Source organism: Grampus griseus, assembly GCF_964374135.1.
Source record: "Grampus griseus genome assembly, chromosome: 14".
In the NCBI taxonomy this organism is placed as follows: Eukaryota; Metazoa; Chordata; class Mammalia; order Artiodactyla; family Delphinidae; genus Grampus; species Grampus griseus.
The window spans coordinates 31905101-31926034 of record NC_139008.1 but is presented as its reverse complement, the minus strand read 5'-3'; the positions used below and the strand labels follow the sequence as shown (position 1 = coordinate 31926034).

At 47.2% G+C, this 20934-nt stretch overlaps 1 protein-coding gene across 1 annotated transcript in view; it reads left to right on the top strand.

Annotated features, from left to right (window-relative positions):
- ABAT (4-aminobutyrate aminotransferase) overlaps positions 1 to 20934 on the top strand; it is an 88336-nt gene that overhangs the window by 37078 nt on the left and 30324 nt on the right. Inside the window, exons 2-4 of the mRNA XM_082670885.1 lie at positions 12433 to 12547; positions 17913 to 18010; positions 19743 to 19772. Coding sequence (XP_082527011.1) covers positions 12478 to 12547; positions 17913 to 18010; positions 19743 to 19772 — 198 coding nt within the window. The 5' untranslated portion in view covers positions 12433 to 12477. The remainder of the gene's footprint in view (positions 1 to 12432; positions 12548 to 17912; positions 18011 to 19742; positions 19773 to 20934) is intronic.

Below are 20934 nucleotides of genomic sequence, written 5' to 3'. Positions count from 1 at the left end.
AGCTTGTGAGATCTTAGTTCCCCGACCAGGGATTGAACCCGGGCCCCAGCAATGAGAGCGCCGAGTCCTAACCACTGGACCGCCAGGGAATTCCCCTAAAATATTTAAAAAATAATAATAAAAGGAAAGATTGCTGGAGAAATACAGATGAGTGGCATCTAACCCTGAACTGAGAAGCAGGAAGGCTTCTTGGAGTAGGTGGCCGGAGGTGGCCACTCTGAAAAGGTACACAAGAGGCAAGGGCACAGGACGAGGGGCAGAAAGGACACTTCAACAGACAGGATCATGTGAGTGAAAACCCGGAGGCAGCGAAGAGCAGAGTATGTACAGGCCAGCGTCCAGAGGGCAGGACATACAGGTTGGGGGCAGGGGGTACCCAGCCAAGCAGCTGGGCTTTATCCTGGGGGTAGCAAGGAGCCAAGGAATGTTGGGGCATTTCACATTTTTTAAATGTGAAAAAATAAGATGGTTTCAATAGGAAGCCCTCAACTCATTCCTGAAAGCCTTATCTTTTTGCCTGGAGGATGGCTGGGGGTTTTGTACATGTCTCAAGGAGTATCATTTTAGAGATTTTCTTTTTTTAATTAGCAAGTTTGTTTTCCTAAAACTATCAAAAAGCCATAAAATGGAGGCATTTTTCTCAACAGGAGGGAAGGCAGAGAACGCTGTTGATGAGAGAAACCCGGGGAGGTTTGGGCACCTGGGTGGGTTTCCCCTCCAGGGAGGATGCCAACCAGGAAATATTCCATGCCAGTTTTATTTACTCTGCGTATCTGGCTCTGTGTGGACAAAACACCGTGGAAGTGATGGATGTTTTGCGCTAGATCAATGCTCCAGCCTCACGTGTTGATAATCACCGGCAGCTGTGATCAGCCTTCTTCCTCAGATTCATGTCCCAGCTCTTTCTTTGGTGCTATATGTTGTCCTCCGGGGCCCACTCCTTTCAATAAACAAGCTAAACAAGGCATTGTGAGCTGTAGGGTTAAGGGCTCCAGCCGTCTGCCCTCTGTGGTCCCGTGGGAAGACTCCCTAAACAGACAGATTACGTTTGATGTCTCAGATGCTGCTAGATCTTTGTGGGGGGGGGGGGGCAGGTAAGGCTGGCATGAGGATCTTGGAAATCAACACACAGTGCCATCCAGAAGGCCTGACTGTTTGGCCAGGATCATATGACTGATGGCCGTTGTGCCACATCAACAGCAAGGGGTGAGCCTGCTTGATTGGCTCAGAAGGCGGCGAATCGGCTGCTTTTTCATGACTCTATCTTTGGACCTCCCCTCCCCTTCGCTGTCTCTCCTGCACCAAAATGTTTAAAGCGTTGGCTAGAAGAATTAGGTTGCAAGAAAGGTAGGCAAACTCTTGGGTCACATATTGATGTTTAAAACATGCAGTTAGCATTCTCTGTTACCTGGAGCTGTCCTAAGTGCCATGGAGTCATAAAGATGCTGCTTCTTCCACGCCAAGGACCTTACATGCCATAGGGTGGGATGGGGCGCCTCGTGGAATTTGGGCCTCTGCACCCTGGAAGGGACTGTGGGACAAGCTTTGGGGTTTAGGGAAAGTGCCACGTGTGGGCTGAGGTTGGAAACGAGTGTGTGGCTAAAAGATGAAGGTCTTGGGACTTCCCTGGCGGTCCAGTGGTTAAGACTTCATGCTTCCAGTGTAGGGGGCTTGTGTTTGATCCCTGGTCAGGGAACTGAGATCTCACATGCTGCAAGGTGCGGCAAAAAAAGAAAAAGAAAAGATGACGGTCTTCAGGAAGGCTGCAAGCAGCGGTAACTGTTGAAGTTTTTTGTCCCTGTAAAGGAGGTGTATGTATGTTGGTCTCTGTTGATTGATGAGCTCTCTGGGTAAGGATCACAACCACCAAACTGGTAATATACCCAGATCTTAGTCTTCAAGCTCAGAGGGCCGTGGTTCTAACACAGCTCCACTATCTCCAGCTTTGTGTCCTTGCGCAAGTGGCAAAACCTCTCTGAGCCTATTCCCTCACCTGAAAAATGGGAGAGTAGTAGTTGCCTTCCAGGAGTAGATGAGATAGTGTGGGTAACGCTTGGCACAGGAGGGATTCGTTCATTGAATTGTAGCAGACCCTGCATCACGCATCAGTGAAAGATCCTTTGAATTTCTGAAAAGTTAAAATATTTCCAAGGGATCGTAGGAATACTGTCGGGCACACACTGTAACTCCAGTCACCAAAAATGTGCTTCCAAGTCACCTGTGGTGCAGACCTGGAAGGAAATAAATGGCTCATTTGTTATACGCTGTGGTATTTGCATACTTAGCAGTTCCTGGAGTCCTTAAAATGATTTGGTTTCTCTAAACAGGAAGCACGTCTCCTCTCATCACACTGACCTTATCTGTTGCTTGTTGGCCCCCCGCTTGGGAACACTGGATCCTGAGGACAGAGCAGGGCATGTGCTCGCTCTGCAGCACGTGCTGGCTCAGTGCAGGCGCCCCGTAAACATTTGTGAAATTGAGCAGACTCGCATACGTTGGCCTGGGTCAGCTTCTTCAGTGCTGGCACAGCATCCTTCCCAGCCCAGATTCTGCTTTCTCACTCCTGCTCCCTTGTGGGGTTGGAAATCCAAAACTAGCCCAGCCATTCCAGGATGCGTCTTTATACCTGTTTCCTGCCCCCAGAATAAAGCCTGTGTCTCTCCCATTCAGAGGACTTGGACTTGAAGCCTTGTCTGTTCTTTCCTCCCTTCACTCTGTTCTAGTGATGCCGTGTTCATGCTGCCTGCATGCATGATTTAAGTTCACCTTATGCTTCCTGATGGAGCCTGGCGGGCTGGGGCAGGCAGGTGAACTGGGAGACAGGAGCCTGAGGATGGGAGATGTTGAGGCAGACCAGCTTCTGTCTCGTGGAAGCTGGATGTTCAGGCTCAAGCAGAGCTAGAGATTTGCACGTGCAAATGGTCCCTCCCAGCACTTGAGGCTGTAGAAGAAATACCTTCCCTGCAGAGGAGGGGTCTTTGGAAACTGAGAACATGGCCTGCGGGGAGCCTTCTCTTCTACATCTTGTGTGTCGGCTTCAGTTGGCCGGAACCAAATTCTGTGCCTCGTGACCACATGGGTAGGTTTTATTCTTCCCACTTTACAGATGAGAAAACTGAGGCCCTGGTGAGCTGAGCAATGGTTTTTTTTTTAATTAATTAATTTTTAACTGTGTTGGGCCTTCGTTGCTGCATGTGGGCTTTCTCTAGTTGCAGTGAGCGGGGGCTACTCTTCGTTGCAGTGTGCAGGCTTCTCATTGCAGTGGCTTCTTTTGTCACGGAACACAGGCTCCAGGTGCGTGGGCTTCAGTAGTTGCAGCACGCGGGCTCAGTAGTTGTGGCTCCTGGGCTCTAGAGCGCAGGCTCAGTAGTTGTGGTGCACAGGCTTAGTTGCTCTGCGGCGTGTGGGATCTTCCTGGACCAGGACTTGAACCCATGTCCCCTGCATTGGCAGGCAGATTCTTAACCACTGTGCCACCAGGGAAGTCCTGAGTGACTTTTTTTTTGGCCATGCCACACGGCTTGTGGGATCTTAGTTCCCCGACCAGGAATTGAACACCAGGCACTCACCTGGGCCCTCGGCAGTGAGAGCGCAGAGTCCTAACCACTAGACTGCCAGGGAATTCCCTAGTTGAGCAACTTGCCCAGAGTCATCAAGCTAATAGACAGCACATTTGGGCCCAATTTCTGGCTCACGTTACTTTCTCAAATGAACCCTTAGTCTGTCTTAGGAGTCAACACTTACCTGTTTCTAAGAACAATATTCCTCTCTCCTGATACAAGCCACTGATGATAGTATCATGCTCCACGAGGCAGGTTCTTAAAGGAAATCATGAGTGCAGGGTGGGAGGTCCGGGGTCTATTTTGCAGAGAAAACCAGGGAGGAGGAGTCACAGGAGTCGGGGCCGGAGGAGGGAAGCCAGGTCTGAGATGAAACCTTCTGTCCCAAGGCCACCGTCACAGGCCCATGAATGGGGCCCTGTTAGCCATCTGTAAAGGCCAGGCCTCTGGCTTTATTGGTTGCCATGACGACCCCTGGCCTTGACAATGGAGGCCCACTTAGCTGAACGTGTCATTGTGTCCCCATTGAGTCTGCAGAAAAGCCGACGGCTAGGGCTGCAGATGGGAAAGGAATGTCCCCAGCCTCTGCCAGCCCCTTTGTCTCTGTCCCTAGAGCAGATAGAAGAATGAGAAAGAGCATCTTCAGGGCCTCAGAGAGGTCTGGGGCTTCTATCTCTAGCTAATGACACGTACAAAGATTTGGTGTTCATAGGGCCTGAGAGGCAGCATGGTGGAGAGATGAGTCCATCTTCGTAGGATGGTTCTGGAGTGTTTATTATTTATTCAGTGATTGTTCTCAGCCGGGCACTGGGGCTGGGGATACAGCAGGGACCCGAGTCCCAGGTCTCAGTTCACCCTCTGCTAGCGCATGAGTTAGGTGCAATTGGTATTGTCCCCATTTTACAGAGGAGGAAACTGAAGCACAGAGAGGTTACTTAAGGTGCCCAAGGTCACACAGAAGGCAAAAGAGGCTGGTTTCACATCAAACACCCTGCATACCACCTCCCCAAAGTGCCACCTTGATCTTCTTCTTTCTCTTCTTTTTCATCTTTGGGATGTTTAACTTTCAAAGTCGGAAACCATTTCCAAGGATTTGGGGGCCATGCAGACCTGGGTCAAGTGCAGGGTCCACCGTTTACCCCTTAGGAAGGTGGTTCCAACCCTGCCTCGGGAGCTTCACCAATGCCCAGGTCAGATCCGTGGGTGTGCCCAGGGCGGGGGTGGGGGGTGGGCGTCGTAGGTGGAGAGCTCCCCTGATTCTCACGAGCAGCATGGGGAAGAATCACTGGCTTCTGAGACCCCAAAGTCACTGGCTTTTGAGCTTGGGAAGCCATTCACCTCTGAGCCTGTCACCTGAGGTGGATACGAAAAGTAGTATAGAAGATACAGGGCACACAGTAGGTGAGCCTTAAACAGCAAGGGAGGGGATATGGTGATATATGTATACATATAGCTGATTCAGTTTGTTATACAGCAGAAACTAACACAACATTGTAAAGCAATTATACTCCAATAAAGATGTTAAAAAAAAAATCCAGCAACCAGTACTTTTGACTTTTTATTCTCCCTCCAAAGCAAATTGGGAAGGTTCCCCCCCACCCCCGCCGCCGCCCCCCCCCCCCCGCCCCGTTCACCTGAATTCCTCTCCCCCTATTGATTTAAACATTGCTTTCTCCCAGCCCTGCCCACCCTTCAGTTGCACCAGGCAGATAAGAGGGAGCAGAGAGAACTAATTAGCATTTTAATTAGAGGAAAAGGGATAGGGAGCAGTGGGTGGAAACCCAAGGGTTTCAACTTGTTTTGACTGAAACGCACAGTAAGAAACAGCATTTATTGTAGGGGCTCTGGGTGTCTGAAACAAAGATCGCCCCCATCTGCCGCGTACTCTGATGGTTCCTATTCTGTCTAATTTATTGATTGATTGAAATTTCTCTTTAGGTTCTGTCAAGGAGAAAAGTCCCTGTCCTCCTTTAACACCTGTCTAAGAGCTGGTGGTCTCCATGCCAGCAAAAATAGGGGGCCTGGCCGAGGCCGGAAACCTTGGGTAGTCAACTGCATCCAGCTTTTAATTTAACAACCTGTCTTGATTTTCTTACATTCTTTCCCCCATCACCTTTATTTGCCCCAGATGAAACTTTGAGGAAAAGGGGCTGGGGAGTGATTAGTAAGGGTTGTAGGAAAATAGCTTTATAAAGTTTAGAAAGCAAGTTGATTTCTGGGCTTCCCTGACAGTCCAGTGGTTAAGACTCGGAGCTTCCAAAGCATGGGGCGCGGGTTTGATCCCTGGTCGGGGAACTAAGATCCCAGGTGACTCTCGGCACAAACAAAAAGTTAAAAAAAAAAGATATAAAGCAAGTTGATTTCAAGAAGTACGTTAAGTAAATACATGTTGTACGAGATTAAGAATGTGAGGGAGAAGTAGTATGCTGGGAAGAGGTTTGGAAAACACAGAGGGAGACGGGATTTTAGGGACCAGGGGTGCCTGCAACCAGCTTGTTTCCATTCAGAGTCTGGGATTTCTCCAGCCCCGCCTTGGCCACAAGCCTCAGGGTGTGCCAGTGCTCAGAAAGTTCGCCCTCAGGCCCGGGATCCTTCAGGTCACCTCCTCCTTTTTCCAGATGTGCCACAGATGGCAGAGGGCATGGCGGGAGGAACAGGGTGATGCTGGGACCCCTTCTGGGGTAAGAGTGGAGGTGGGGAGTAGTGCTGCCAGGTATTCTGAGCAAACTGCTCGCCACATGCTTCTCGGGGTCAGAAGGGGCCTTAGAAACCATATGATCCAACACCTACATTTTACACACGAGGAAACCGAGGCCAGGAGAGTGATGTGTCTTCTGTGCCCGAGCCAAACAAGGGCTGTGGTGGACAGTCAGTGACACAGTGACTTTAGATTTGAGGGGAGGGGAATGTTATTGTTAAATTGTTGTTTTAACACAAATTTCAGACCTGCTCGCTAATTTTAAATATGATCTACCTTAAAAGGTATGTGGGAATGTCTGCCTTTCACAGCTCGAATGCGATGAGTCCGGGAGCTGTGCTGAGCTCCGGGTACCTGGTGAACAGGAAAAACTCCATCCCCACTCTCTCGGGGTTTGTATTTTTCTAAGTGTGATTGGAGGGTTTTAGGCAGGAGAGTGATGTGAGATGAATTGTCCTTTAAAAAGGTCAGAAACCAATTAGAAAACAGAAGGAGAGGAAGAGAGAAAGCCAGGAACCCCCTGAGGGCATCATTGCCCTGCCAGGTGAGAGACGGGCATGACTGGCCCCCAGCAAGACCCCTGGGCACCCAGCTGTCTGCTGTCACTGTTGCTGCTTTGAGGTCTCCGCCCGGGAAAGGGAGCCCCTCCTGTGACTGACTTGCATCTGAGGGGCCCCAGAGTGAGTCTGCAGGGAGAGTCTGCCTGTAGGCTGTCCCCTTTCCTCAGTGACCCCAGAAACCTCCAGGGATCTCAGACCACAGAGCTCTAGAATCAACGACTGCACTATTACAGTGCACGTGACAGACATCACTAATCTATCACAGCTCTTTTAAAGCTGGGTCTTGCTCTGCATTTCATCAGAGTGCCTATGCACGGTGCCTGGCGTATCACAGGGGCACAGGGACACCTGCTAAGTGAATGAATGAAGCAGATGGGTCAAATGACAACTTGGGATCACACAGCCTGTAGCGGCAGGAATTCAAACGCAGGCCTCTATGATCAGGATGTGTCATTCCCCTCTATGCCCTTTTCTGGTCCTCTCTCTCCCCTCTGTGAAAGAGGAGGGATCACTCAACAATTCTCTTTCTTATTGAGGTCAAATTCACATAACAAAATTAACTATCAACCATCTTCAGTGAACAATTCTGTGCCTTTTAATACATTCACAATGTCGTACAACCATCACCCCTATCTAGTTCCAAAATTTTTCATCACCCAAAATAGAAACCCCGTGGCCATTCATAGTCACTCCCACTATCCTCTCTTCCCAGCCCCTGGCAACCACTGATCTAAGTTCTATCTCTTTAGATTTACCTATTCTTGAAGTTTTATATATAAACAGAATCTTACAATATGTGACCTTTGACGTCTGGATTCTTGCATTTACCATAATGTCTTTGAGGTTCATCCATGTTGTATCAGTGCTTCTTTCCTTTTCATGGCGAATAATACTCCCTGGTATAGACAGACCGCATGGTGTTCATCTGCTCATCCATTGATGGACAGTGGGTTGTTTCCAACTTCTGATGATTGTGAATGGTGCTGCTGTGAACGTGCATGTTTATGTATTTATTCCTATTTTCAGTTCTTTTGGGAGTGGAATTGCTGGGCCATATAGTCATCCTACGTTTAACATTTTGAGGAAGGCATAATTCTTAAACCACCATCTCTAAGGCTGAGGGTTTAGGAGCTGGTCCCTGGCTGCTTCCTCGCCCTCATCTCCCACCTTGGTTGGTGCCCTCCACTCAGCTCACCCCAGCAAGCCCCCCTCCCCAGCTCAACGATGACCCCAGCATCTCATTGACATGCTGAGTACTCATTCCCTCCCTGTCCTCTGGGACTTGACTGAACAGGATCCTTCCGGATAAGACGAGCAGCTGGCACCCTCCCTCCTTGAGAGGGTCTCCAGAGGGTTCCATCTGGCGATCAGCTGTTTCTGCCCCTCATCTTCCCTTCCACTCTGTGATTTCTTGCCTGAATCCTTGGCCATTCCATGTCCTTTCATGCCTCCGAGCATTAGCTCAGGCCTTACCTCCCCTTTCTTCTGTGACTTCTGAAATCTCGCAGCCTTTCAAGGGGCAGCACGCCCCCCAACCCAGAATTAATTTCTCTGTTCCCATGGTACCTTGCTTATACCAGCAAAAGTCAGGGTTCCATTCTGTCTTATACAGAATTAGTTGTTGACAGTGAACTGGAAATTTTTTCACCTGCATATCCTGCCAGGTTATTTTAAGAATTTATCAACATGATGCGTAAAGCAGCTAGTACATTAAATTCTCCCATTTTTTCTCCCTTCATTCCTCTGACACTAAATTATGAGCTTCAGAAAGAGAGGAGCATTTTATCCATCTTCGTTTTCTCCTATGCCTAAATAATGCAGTGCCTTGCCTGAAACAGGTGCCTAATTAATTTTGTTGATTGAATTAGTGGGCCAGGGACAGTGAATGAATGACATTAATTCTTCTGATTGTTGGAAATATATTGTGCTAAGAACTAACGTCTGATAGAGATCAGGTTTCGTTATAAGGTCAGTTTCAACTGCGGGCCACTGAAATATCACTGAGATATATTTCCCAGTGTGACATTTTGTAATTGAAAGTGTATAGATGTGACTTTCACTTTTGCAGAGCATTCAAATGTTAATATGCTAGCTCTCCGAGATTCTCGCATTTTCAAAAACACATCTAGCATTTTCAAAAACACGTCTACTGGAAATTGAACTGTGTGGAGTCTTAAGTGCTCCCGTTTGAGACCAATGCTCTTAAATGAGAGACAGCAACTACTCTTTCTACCTAGTTACCAGGCTGCTAAAAATTAACAGGCTTGCATTGAGTTGGCTGTTCTGGAATAGATCAAATATCCATTGAGTTATCAAGGAAAGAGTCTGGTTTCTCAGTTAATTTAAGGTTGCACCTTCCAAGCCCATGCTTTTCTCAATAATATTTTCTCGGGTGAAAAGCCATAAAATTTCCCCTCTGAACTAGATCATTTGTATTCATCAAGCCCCGTTGCTTCTACAGTAGGTGTTTTGTTATTCACTGACTTAATCGATGCTGTAATGAAGGGTTTGGGGTCAGGCAGTCCGAAGCAATCCTATGACCAAATCCAAATACCATAACTCCTCCGAGCTTCCATCTCGTCGTCTCTGAAACGGAGAGATACACTACTGCTGGTTGAGCAGATTGAGGGGAACAAAGTACCCTTCAGAACAGTCACTTCCACCCTGGAGGAATCCCGATCCCCCACTGGGCAGAGAAGGTTTGCCGCCCAGAAGTCTTCATCCTTAGCCACCCTGCAGGGCCTTGCTCCACCTGCAGTGCTGAGTAGAAGCAGCCTTATTATGGTTTTGTTTATCATTTTCTTTTTCTTTTATTGGCTGTGCCGTGTGGCGTGTGAGATCTTAGTTCCCTGACCAGGGATCGAACCTGCACCCCCTGCAGTGGAAGCACGGAGTCTAAATCACTGGACCACCGGGGAAGTCCCAGAAGAGGCATTATTATTCCCAGTGCACTCCCAAAATTTGGGGCTCTGACGCTCTAACCATGCTGTTAGCTAGGATTCTGTTTGCAAGCAACAGAAATCCATTCAAAGTAATGCAAGCAAGCCCCGAAAAGTGGGGAAGGGGGAGGCTTTCTGGACTTTCTTACCAAGGCACTATTAGGATGGGAACACTTTTCCCTCACTCCTGATGTTTCCTCCCACGTGGAGGGACATCTTTGAGCGTAACACTCCTGGCTCTCCCCTGCCCCCACCCACTCACCCCCCGGGAAGGTAACTCAGGTCCCCCCAACAGGTTCAGAAGTGGGTGCTGCACTCATGGCCGAGCTGAGCTGCAGGCTTGAGATGGAACCAGGGAGTCCCCCACATGCTGGACCCACTTTCTCTCTCCTGTGGCTGCTTCTCTCTAGTGCACAGGCCACATTCTTCTCCATGAAAAGACCCTGTTTGGGGACTTCTCTGGTGGTCCAGTGGTTAAGACTCTGCTCCCAATGCATGGGGCCTGGGTTCAATCCCTGGTCAGGGAACTAGATGCCGCATGCCGCAACTAATGATCCCGCACACTGCAACGAAGATCCCGCATGCCACAACTAAGACCCAGCGCAGCCAAATTAATTAATTAAACAAAAGACCCTGTTTGAACGCCAGCTCCTCTTACAAGGTAGATAGTGGCTGACCCAACAGCTCCCAGGACTCTGGCCCAGCCGGGACCAGTCAGGTATGACCAGTGGGGCTGGGTCACACAGAACAGACCTGGCTGCCATGTCTACACCCCTGTAGATGGAGGGAGAAGTTTCTGAGAATGGTGAATGGTGACATTTGCTGACCCTGGACTCAGACAGCTGAGTTCTGTTTTCAGATCCACCATTAACATCTATGTACCTCAGTTTCCTCATCTGTAAAAAGGGTGTGATATAGCATTGTTGTGGGTGTTAATAATAATAATAAATGTTAATAATACTGTATGTAAAGTGCTTAGCACAGTGGGCAGCATGTAGAAAGGACTCGGGAAACAGTAATAATGAGAAGCGAATGCTTCCGTCGTTGTTCTGAGAAACAATACAGGTCTATACCCAGTATTGTAGGTACACAAGGAAAATACATGTGCCAAGTAACAAAGCATGTATTTAGTGAGAAGACCCACAAACAAAAAGATGCACAGGGAGTAGTTTGAATGGTGGCCTGGGGAGAGGGGGATGGAGGGGGGAGAGGTGATAAGAAGAAGCAGATAAACAATGCGGGAGGGAGGCTTTGCTCCAGGCCTACAGTGCAAAGGCAACTAACAGAGCTAGGTGCCGGGATTTGGGATCAGGGCTTAGGAGCAATCTGGAGAGAATCAACCAACACACCTGTAAAGTGGGAGCTGGGAACCCTGATTCCCTGGGGCTGCGTAGAGTAACTATCCACTGGGCTCTGGGCCTGTTCCAGTTTCAAAACTGAAAATCCCACATTCCAGGGACCCCTCTCAGTCCAGAACAAACTCGGGAGAAGTACAACCCCCAAAATGGGCCACCGGATACGCCTCTGGATCTGCAGGATTCCCAACCACCGATATTCTGTATGTGAACAGGGCAGAGGGAGCTCCCCGCTTCCCACATTGAGCAGTCATCATGACGTCTGCTGTGAAGTTTCGTCCGTCTGGGTCTTTCCATCGTGTAGAACACAGGCCTGCCTTGCTTATCCCAGGTGGACGATGCCCTGAGCTTGCCAGCTCACCTACAGAGAGCTCTCAAGCCAACTCTGTCCCCTCTCTTTGTTTTTCCATCTAGAAAATGGGCATAATAATCCTACCTGGCTACAAGGTCAAATGAAAACATGGGAACAGGCTTTGATTTAAAGTGTATATTCTGGGGAATTCCCTGGAGGTCCAGTGGTTAGGTCTCGAAGCTTTCACTGCTGTGGCCTGGGTTCAATCCCTGGTCCAGGAACTAAGATCCTGCAAGTCACGCGGTCAAAAAGTTTTTTTTTTAAAGTTTATATTCTGGGCTTCCCTGGTGGCGCAGTGGTTGAGAATCCACTTGCCAATGCAGGGTACACGGGTTCAATCCCTGATCCGGGAAGATCCCACATGCCGCGGAGCAACTAAGCCCATGCGCCACAACTACTGAGCCTGCAGTCTACAGCCTGTGAGCCACAACTACTTAGCCCGCGTGCCACAAATACTGAAGCCCGCATGACTAGAGGCCGTGCTCCGCAACAAGAGAAAACACCGCAATGAGAAGCCCGTGCACCAAAACAAAGAGTAGCCCCTGCTCACCGCAACTAGAGAAAGGCCACACGCAGCAATGACCCAACGCAGCCAAAAATAAATAAAATAAATTTATTTTTTAAAAAAGTTTAGGGCTTCCCTGGTGGCGCAGTGGTTGAGAGTCCGCCTGCCGATGCAGGGGACACGGGTTCGTGTCCCGGTCCAGGAAAATCACACATGCCGCGGAGTGGCTGGGCCCGTGAGCCGTGGCCACTGAGCCTGTGCATCCAGAGAGGCCGCAACAGTGAGAGGCCCACGTACCGCCAAAAAAAAAAAAAAAAAAAAAGTTTATATTCTGTATAAAAGCAAAGGATTTCATATTAGAAGAACCTTCTCCACTGTGTGGGGAAATTGTGGGGAGTGGGATACTTGGCCAGCAAGGGTGTGGTCTTGGTTGGCGTGACTCTGTGCTTCTGTTTTCTTTCAGGGCAGGAGCGTGTGACGGGGGTCTCTGTTGCCGGTGGAGGTGACCATGGCCTCCATGTTGCTCACCCGGCGGCTGGCCTGCAGCTTCCAGCACAACTACCGCCTGCTGGTGCCCGGTAAGCCCTAGGGAGTTCTCGGCAAGAACTGGCCCTAATGGAAGACACAATCCAGACTAGGAATTCGGGGTCTGAAAAAGTCCTTGGGGTTAAAGGGATCCACTGTCCCACCCACCCCCATAAAACTGTCCCCATCGCCACACCTCCCATCTCCACCATGTGTTCCTGTCCCCGAGTGGACAGCTCTGCAGTGGTCAGGGAGCTGATCCATCCTGGAGCCACTCTGCTGGCACGGAGGTGGTGGTCCCAGCAGCCAGAAGGGCCCAGCTGGCTGCATAGGGATTGCTGGAGAAAACATAGCTGGGTTTACTGCGGAGAAACAAGAAAACTACAGAAGTCCTTGTAATTCACCTGAAAGCTTCAAGGGCACTGGGTGGGAGGCCCCATCCCAGGAATGTCCACCCCACCCTCTCCCTCACCTCCACTCACCCTGCACCTAACCGGCCAACAGCACTGGCTCATTCTGCCGCCGTGGTCTCTCTCAGATGCTTCTACTTCTCTCTGTCTCGCTGAGTTCAGTGTAGCCCAGTGAGCACCCTGCCCGCGTGATCTCAGGAGACCTCCCTCCCTATAGTCTAATGAGGAAGGAAAGGGTGAATCCCATTTTACAGATGAGAAAACTGAGGCTCAAGAAGCAAAGTCACACAGCCCCTTGAATGCAAGTCAGTCCGGCTCCAGACACTGGGTTATCATCACCACTCCCCCACGTGCCTCCCAGCAGCTCTGGGAGAGGGAGGCTTGCAGTAGCCTCCTTTGGACGCCAGCCCCTCCAGGCTGTCCCCAGTTTTCAGAGCCCCGTGCTTGCTGTCACAATGTCCCCTTCTTATTGTCAGTCCTGTCTGCCTTCTGAAGACAAATTGTTTGCCGAGGCCTTGATTTGCATGTTGAATGTTGCAGGTGTTTATATCCTGAGTGCGATAAAAAGCAGGAATGTTCTCTCCTCTCCCACAGGTTTTATTTTTAAATAAACATTTTCTTTTGGAATATTTTAGGTATGCAGAGAAATTGCAGAGGCAGTACAAAGAGATCCCATATGCTCCTCACCTAGTTTTCCCCAGTGTTAGCATCTTACATCACCAGGATGCGTTTGTCACAACTGAGGAACTGACCTTGGTACGTTGCTCTGAACCAAACTGAGACTCAGAGAGGTTATGTAAGTTTCCCAGAGTCTCAGAGCCTGCCAGTGACTGAGCCAGGCTTTGAGCCGAGCCAGGTTGCCCCAGGACCCACACCCTTAACTACATATTAATTATCTATTGTGATATAACAAATACCTGCAAACTTAAGAGGTTAAAATAATGCACGTTTATTATCTCACAGTTTTTGTGGATTATGAATCCAAGGCTTGGTGGATGCTCTGGGTCCAGGTCTCTCATGAGGCACAGCTGAGCTGGTACCAGGGCTGTGGTCCTGTGTGAAGGTTCATCGGGGGAGCCGGGGATCCACCCTCAAGCTCAGTCACGTGGCTGTGGCTGGCTTCAGTGCCACGTGGATGTCTTCATGCAGCAGCTCACAGCACGGCAGCTGCTTCCTCAGGGTGAGGGAGAGAAGTGGGTGCCCAAGTGGGGAGCCACAGGCTGCTACCACCCTCACTGTGTTCAGATGCTTCCGTGCAGTGCCTCCACCCACTGGATCACTGCAAAGCCATTAAACATGCTGATAGTTCATGGCCTGAGGCAGTGTTCCCAATGGCATCATGCAAAGCGTTTGTAATCTTATATCAGCAGGTAGAGCACAGAGACCCGGAGACCAGACAGCAAAATGGTTCTCTCAGGGTGGTGAAATTAGACGTGTTTGTTTTTTCATTGTTGCTTACTGATATTTTCCTAGTTAAGAGTAAGTGGGGTGGACAGTTGAGGGGAGGGATAAGGTATGTTGTTTTGTTTTTAAACAAAAGCAGAGCAAACAACTCCAGTGGAACGTGACCTTGATTTTGGCCAGGCTCACATACAGAACCCTTGCTATTTGGGAAAATGACATTCATTTATTACTCTCAGCAGAAGACTAAGAGGACGTTAAAAACATTGGATGGCTGCTTTTACAGTTTAGAGTTAAAAAATGACTGTGTGGATTGGCATGGCCACAGAGGGCTGGGCTGGATTTACCCGCTGTGCCTGGTCTTGTGCGTCAGGGCACACCCCTGGCTTCTGGGCGTAGTGCTGCTTTATTCATGAATGAAAACGCTGGATCATTCAATATTAATGCAAACATTTTTTGGCTTCCTTGTACTTTTGATAGTAATTTGCCTCTGGGGGAAGTGAGTCGTTTTGCTGCAAACGTTTCATTTGAAAGACCCACACTAGATGAAATGGAAGATACATCAGTTACATTCACAGTATCTGGGAAAGGAGAGGTCCAGCGGACAGATTTCCAGCTTAGCCACTCAACAGATATGTGACTTTGGGCAAATTAATTGACCTTTCTGAGCTTTAGTGTCTTCTTTAACATGAGAATCATAATAACGTTTACCACCTGGGGGTTGTGAGCATTACATGCAGTAATCCATGTAAATTGCTCAGAATAATGCCTGGTATGTTCACCATTAGTGCTCAATAAATGGACATCTACTCATGCAACTTGGTATAAGCGATCCCAGAAAAGGCTTCCTTGAGAATTTAAATCTTGTTCTTTTTTTTTTTGTGGTTTATGGCATTATATATCATCAAGAGAAAATTTATCATATTGGTATTTGGTTACTTTCCTCTACAAAAAATCAAAATTGAGATATAGTGGGAAAAGCACAAGTATTCTGGATTTAGGTTCTGGCCTTGCAACTCACTAGCTGTGTGACCTCAGGAAAGTTGCTTAACCTCTCTGATCCTCATCTGTAAAATGGGGACAACATCATCTCACAAAAAGTTTGTGGATTAATTAAAACAAGAGGTGAGTGTTTGCCTAGGTAGGGCCTGCCTAGCACAAAGTAGGGACTGAAACTGTGTTAGTTTCCCCATCTTCCTTTTTCCGATAGCACAGTTGCCAAAAAAACTCACCAGACTCTGATTTTCAGGATTTCTGCCCAGAGGTTTTGGCCCTCTTCCATCCACACCCACAAAGACTTGGCACATGGTAGGAACCAGTGCAGTTCTTGACCCAGACCCATCCGCCTTGCACCTGGCCATGGCTTCCCCGCCTCATGCCCCATTGATCTCTGCTCCCAGTAGAAGGATCCTTCCCCTCTATCCACTGCCTCTCCTAGCTCCTACCCCAACCCCACCTCCCAGTCCTGTTTACTCATGGTCTTGGCATGTTCATAACCGTGACTCCACATGACCCCACACGCTCCCTGTCATCAGGATCCTTTCAGCTGCAGGTCCCACTGCTAACTCCCTCCATTCCTGGTATTCCTGCTTTCCAACCTCCAAGAAGTCTGATTCCTACAATGCGATGTCAAGACATTTTCTGGAGAAAGGAAGGGAGGACTTGTGTATCCTCATGAGAGGACAACTTACTACTTACAAATTTTTCACTTTCCCCCTTTGCTGGAGACAAAGCAAGACCAGCACTGGTTAAGAGCTCTTTTTATCCCAATAGACATCCCTGTTGAATGCAGGTCTAGCTGGACTCAGTCTTGACCAGTAACCCTGAGCTCTGGAAGAGAGAAAGAGTTTACAGTTTTCTTAAAAGTCATCAGTGTGTTCCATGACCTTTAACTCTCTGCTAATGGAATAAATGGGAATTCACTTTTCATTGTAAGATCAAACAAAAGATAATAAAAGCTGGTACCTTCATGCCTCAAAATAAGGGTAGTTTTGGATTTTAACTGGATTTTACGTTCAAAGGGCTACACTTTATTGCATAATTAATTCAGACACCTTCTTTGATATTCAAAGCAATTATGAAAAATTAAGAATGAATTTAAATATGTTTTCTAATATCATGGCTTTTTATAGTTTGGCAAGTTGTGTGTGTGTGTGTGTGTGTGTGTGTGTGTGTGAGACACAGAGAGAGAGAGAAAACAGAGAGAGATGCTAGCATGTTTTAGTGTTAGTTTCCTTTCCTATGTAATGCAAACAATAACAACCTACCCCTCAGGGTTGTGGAAAGATAAAATAAGATCACACATATGATTTATATGAAGCATCTAGAGATTCCCTAGTTTGATGCAAGTATGGCAACCCGTGTAAGAGGAACTCACATTTGCCAACCACCAAATATGTGCCAGGAAGATGAAAGATGAACAGGGACATTAAAAGGATTTCTAGGGGTTACTGATTATAAATCATTACACACTTATCTTGGATTCCGCACAGCCGTCTTTTGCTTAGCGATCAGTGAGACTTGGAATTGAAACTACCCTTGATTTCAGCAAGATGCTGAGCTAAAAAGTTCTGTGAGGTTAGCCTGGGAACTCAAGTTTATTTAACCCTCTACAAGTTTATTACTATGCAAAAAATGTGAAATCAGTTTCAAGCAAATCACTTGTGCCCCAAATATTTTTTAACCAAAAAAATCTATAAGTGAGGGCCACCTGAATTTAGACATTTGCTTATTCTCTCCTGGATGATTTTTGATCGATGCAACTAGGGGCACAACTCCTGGGTGGGTGCTACTGGCATCTAGTGGGTGGAGGCCAGGGAGGCTGTTAAACATCCTGCGGTGCCCAGGGCAATCTCCCACAGCAGAGAAGATACAGCCCACAGTGTCAATAGGCCCGAGGCGGAGAAACTCAGGTCTATATATACATATGGATATAGATTAAATTTTTTTACAAAATTTGGATAATTTTTATTATGGGTACATAATATTCCCAGTATTCCGCTGTCTGTGAAATGGTAGAATGTGGCATATTCTATTCAGCAACTCTCCATTGTTGGACATTTAGGTTGTTTCCTCTTTGTTGTTAGAAACAATACTATGACAAATATTTTTTTTGTGTTTTTGGTTTTTTTCTTTTTTCTTTTGGCCTCCCTGTGCCGTATGCGGGATCTTAGTTCCTCGACCAGGAATCAAACCCATGCCCCCTGCAGTGGAAGCACAGAGTATTAACCACTGGACCGCCAGGGAAGTCCCAATATTTTTAACCTATATCTTTGTGCACTGGTCCCGTTATTTTCTTGGGATGAATCCTAAACACTGAGATTGCTCACTCGAAAGGAATAGGAAGCCGGCATCAGCTTATCCTCACACCAGCAGGACGTGAGCATGCCTTCTTGCTTACAGCTTCACTGGCACCGGGCTTTCCCGTTTCTTTAAATCCTCAGGGTTCTTGTGGTGCCCACGTGGCCACACTCAGAGTTCTGGGGCAGTCTGGCGGGGATGGGGCTGAGGTACTGGCACTGCCTCTGTTAGGGACATTGGGTGTTATAAGGGCAGGAGTCTCACATCTGCTGTCCCCAGGGGTTCTCACCATCTTTGTTTACTGCAGGATCCAGACACATCAGTCAGGCCGCAGCCAAAGTCGACATTGAATTTGATTATGATGGGCCTTTGATGAAGACGGAAGTCCCAGGGCCTAGATCTCTGGTGAGTTGAGCACAGCTGAATGGTGTGTTTCAGAAAAGAGCAAAAAGTGTCCATGGGGCAAGAACACAGCCAAGCTGAGGGCCCCGTATCCTTAGCTCCTTTCAGAGTTCACCATTAGAGATCCTGAACCTTAAACCAAGCCATTCCTTCATAAGAAGCCAAAGAAGTCTTCTCAGAGGAGATGTATCAGTTGTCTATTGCCACAATAATGCTGTGTAACAAACAATCACAAAACCTCAGCAGCATACAAGTTGCTCATGCATCCAGGGTTAACTGGCAGTTGGGTAGGCAGCTCTCTTGGGCTCATCTACATGCCTGAGGGATGACTGGCTAGGCTTGTCTTGGGTCACTGTGGTGACTTGGCTCTGCTTTGTGCATCTCTCATGCTCCAGCCAGCCAGGCTGAGCTTGTTCTCACAGTGACCGAAGAGGAGAGCTTGCTGTAGGTCTCTTGAGCTAGGCTCCACACTGGCCCACCATCATTTCCACTTCATTCTGTTGGCCAAAGCAAGTTACATGGCTTGCTTTGAGTCCAGAGTCAGGGGCTGGGGCACAGCATTCCAACAACAGTGAAGGAACATGACGATGTGATATGGCACAGGGCGTGTATAGCACATGCCCCACTGAGCTTGATCTTAAAGGGCCACAAGGAGGAATTGGATGAAGGAGTGCATTCTGTTCTAGGCAAGGGGAATGATGTACAGAGAAGCCCTCAGGGTGACAGTACAGGGTGTATGAGAGTAGCTCTGAATCCCTGAAATTGATGTTAGCCTGTGAGATGGAAGAGACACAGGTGAGTGAGGGGTGTTGCTGCTTGTCCTCAAAGAAGCTACAAAACCTGCATACAACACACTTTGGAAGGCTGGTTAACCTTGATTCTGTGTTGTAATGTGCAATACTATTTCTAATGTTTGCACCTAAAATATAACAGTGTAAACCTTTTTAATACAAATTTATTTTCTTTGCATATTTTGCAGATTTTATCCACAGTGTCTTTTTTTTTAAGTCAAAAGCTGTCTCTTTTGTCATTGAAACTATTTAATAAATACAGAAATCTTTGTACCGATGTAAATGATTGTAGTTATTTTGCATAGTCTTTTGCTGACAAAAGACTTTTTTCATGCATATTTGTTTTGGGGAGGGTGGATTTTAATTTAATAATCGTAAAATACTTGGAAAAAATTTCATATTCTTGTCATGAATATTATTTTGTATTTTTACGTGGAAATACATAGTTTTATGACACTAATTGCTAAAGTTTACTTTATGTTGACTTGTTTTTAAAGAAGAAATCCTTGTAATAGTAAAACCACTAGTTTGTAATTCCCGGTTTCTATGTGGAATTGTACAAGTGGGGTGTTCAGATTATAATTATAAATGGTTCTTTGATGTGCAAATTTCTATTTTCAGTTAATTTTATTTTCCTAATGGGATGTTAAAGCCTTTTTTTTTACCCCTTAATAAAAAGAGAGCCCATGCTTTTCTGGACATTAGATAAATATCTTCGGCTTAAATTTTTTTGTTAAATAGTTTATTTGACTGTAATCTTTGAAGTGTCTAAACCTCCAGCCTGTCTGTTGTACTGGTAATTTAACTGGCAGGAATTGTTTCCTGCCCACTAATTCTTTTAAGCAATTTAAAAATATTTATAATATTGGGAAAACATGAAAGATTTTAAGCTGCTCTGGCAAGCATGTGTCCTTGCTCTAATGCATTTCTCTTCTCTCCTGCAGGAGTTAATGAAACAGCTGAATGTAATTCAGGTGAGTGGGGATGAAACAGCTGAATGTAATTCAGGTGAGTGGGGATGAAATAACAATCCTTCCATTGCTTCTTTGTTACAGTTTCACCAAAGGAGGCAAACACTTAATCTGTGCTGGCTCTTTTTTAAAAACATGCAGCTGACTTTTTTTTTTTTTTGCGGTATGTGGGCCTCTCACTGTTGTGGCCTCTCCCGTTGCCGAGCCCAGGCTCCGGAAGCGCAGGCTCAACGGCCATGGCTCACGGGCCCAGCCGCTCCGCGGCATGTGGGATCTTCCCGGACCGGGGCACAAACCGGTGTCCCCTGCATCGGCAGGTGGACTCTCAACCACTGCGCCACCAGGGAAGCCCATGCAGCTGACTTTTGATCTAAACATTTTTTTTCTAATTTCCCTTGTGATTTCTTCTTTGACTCATTGGTTATTTATGTGTCGTGTAATTTCCACATTTTGGTGAATTTCCCAAACTTCTTTCTTTCTTTCTTTTTAAATTTTTTAAAATTTTATTTATTTATTTATGGATGCGTTGGGTCTTTATTGCTGTGCGCGGGCTTTAGTTGCAGTGAGCGGGGGCTATGCTTCTTTGCAGTGCACAGGCTTCTCATTGCAGTGGCTTCTCTTGTTGGGGGGCACGGGCTCTAGTCATGTGGGCTTCAGTAGTTGTGGCACGCAGGCTCTAGACTGCAGGCTCAGTAGTTGTGGTGCACAGGATTAATTGCTCCGCGGCATGTGGGATCATCCCGGACCAGGGCTCGAACCTGTGTCCCCTGCGTTGGCAGGCAGATTCTTAACCACTGCGTCACCGGGGAAGCCCCCCAAACTTCTTTCTGTTATCGATTTCTAATCTCATCTCATTCTGTTGGGGTTGGAAACTTATTTTGAGTGATTTCAATCCTTTGAAATTTATTGAGCCTTTTTTATGGCCTAGCATATCGTCTATTCTGGAAAATGTTCCACATGCGCTCGAGAGGGACATGAACCTTACTGTTGTTGGGTGGGGTGTTCCATGCATGTCTGTGAGATCTATTGATCTGGAGTGTATTCACATTAATCCTCTGTCTGTTTGTTCAATCCGTTGCTGAAAGCCAGGTACCGAAGTCTCCAACTAGTCTTATAGAATTATTTTACCCTTCAATTCTGTTGGGTTTTGCTTCTTGTATTTTGG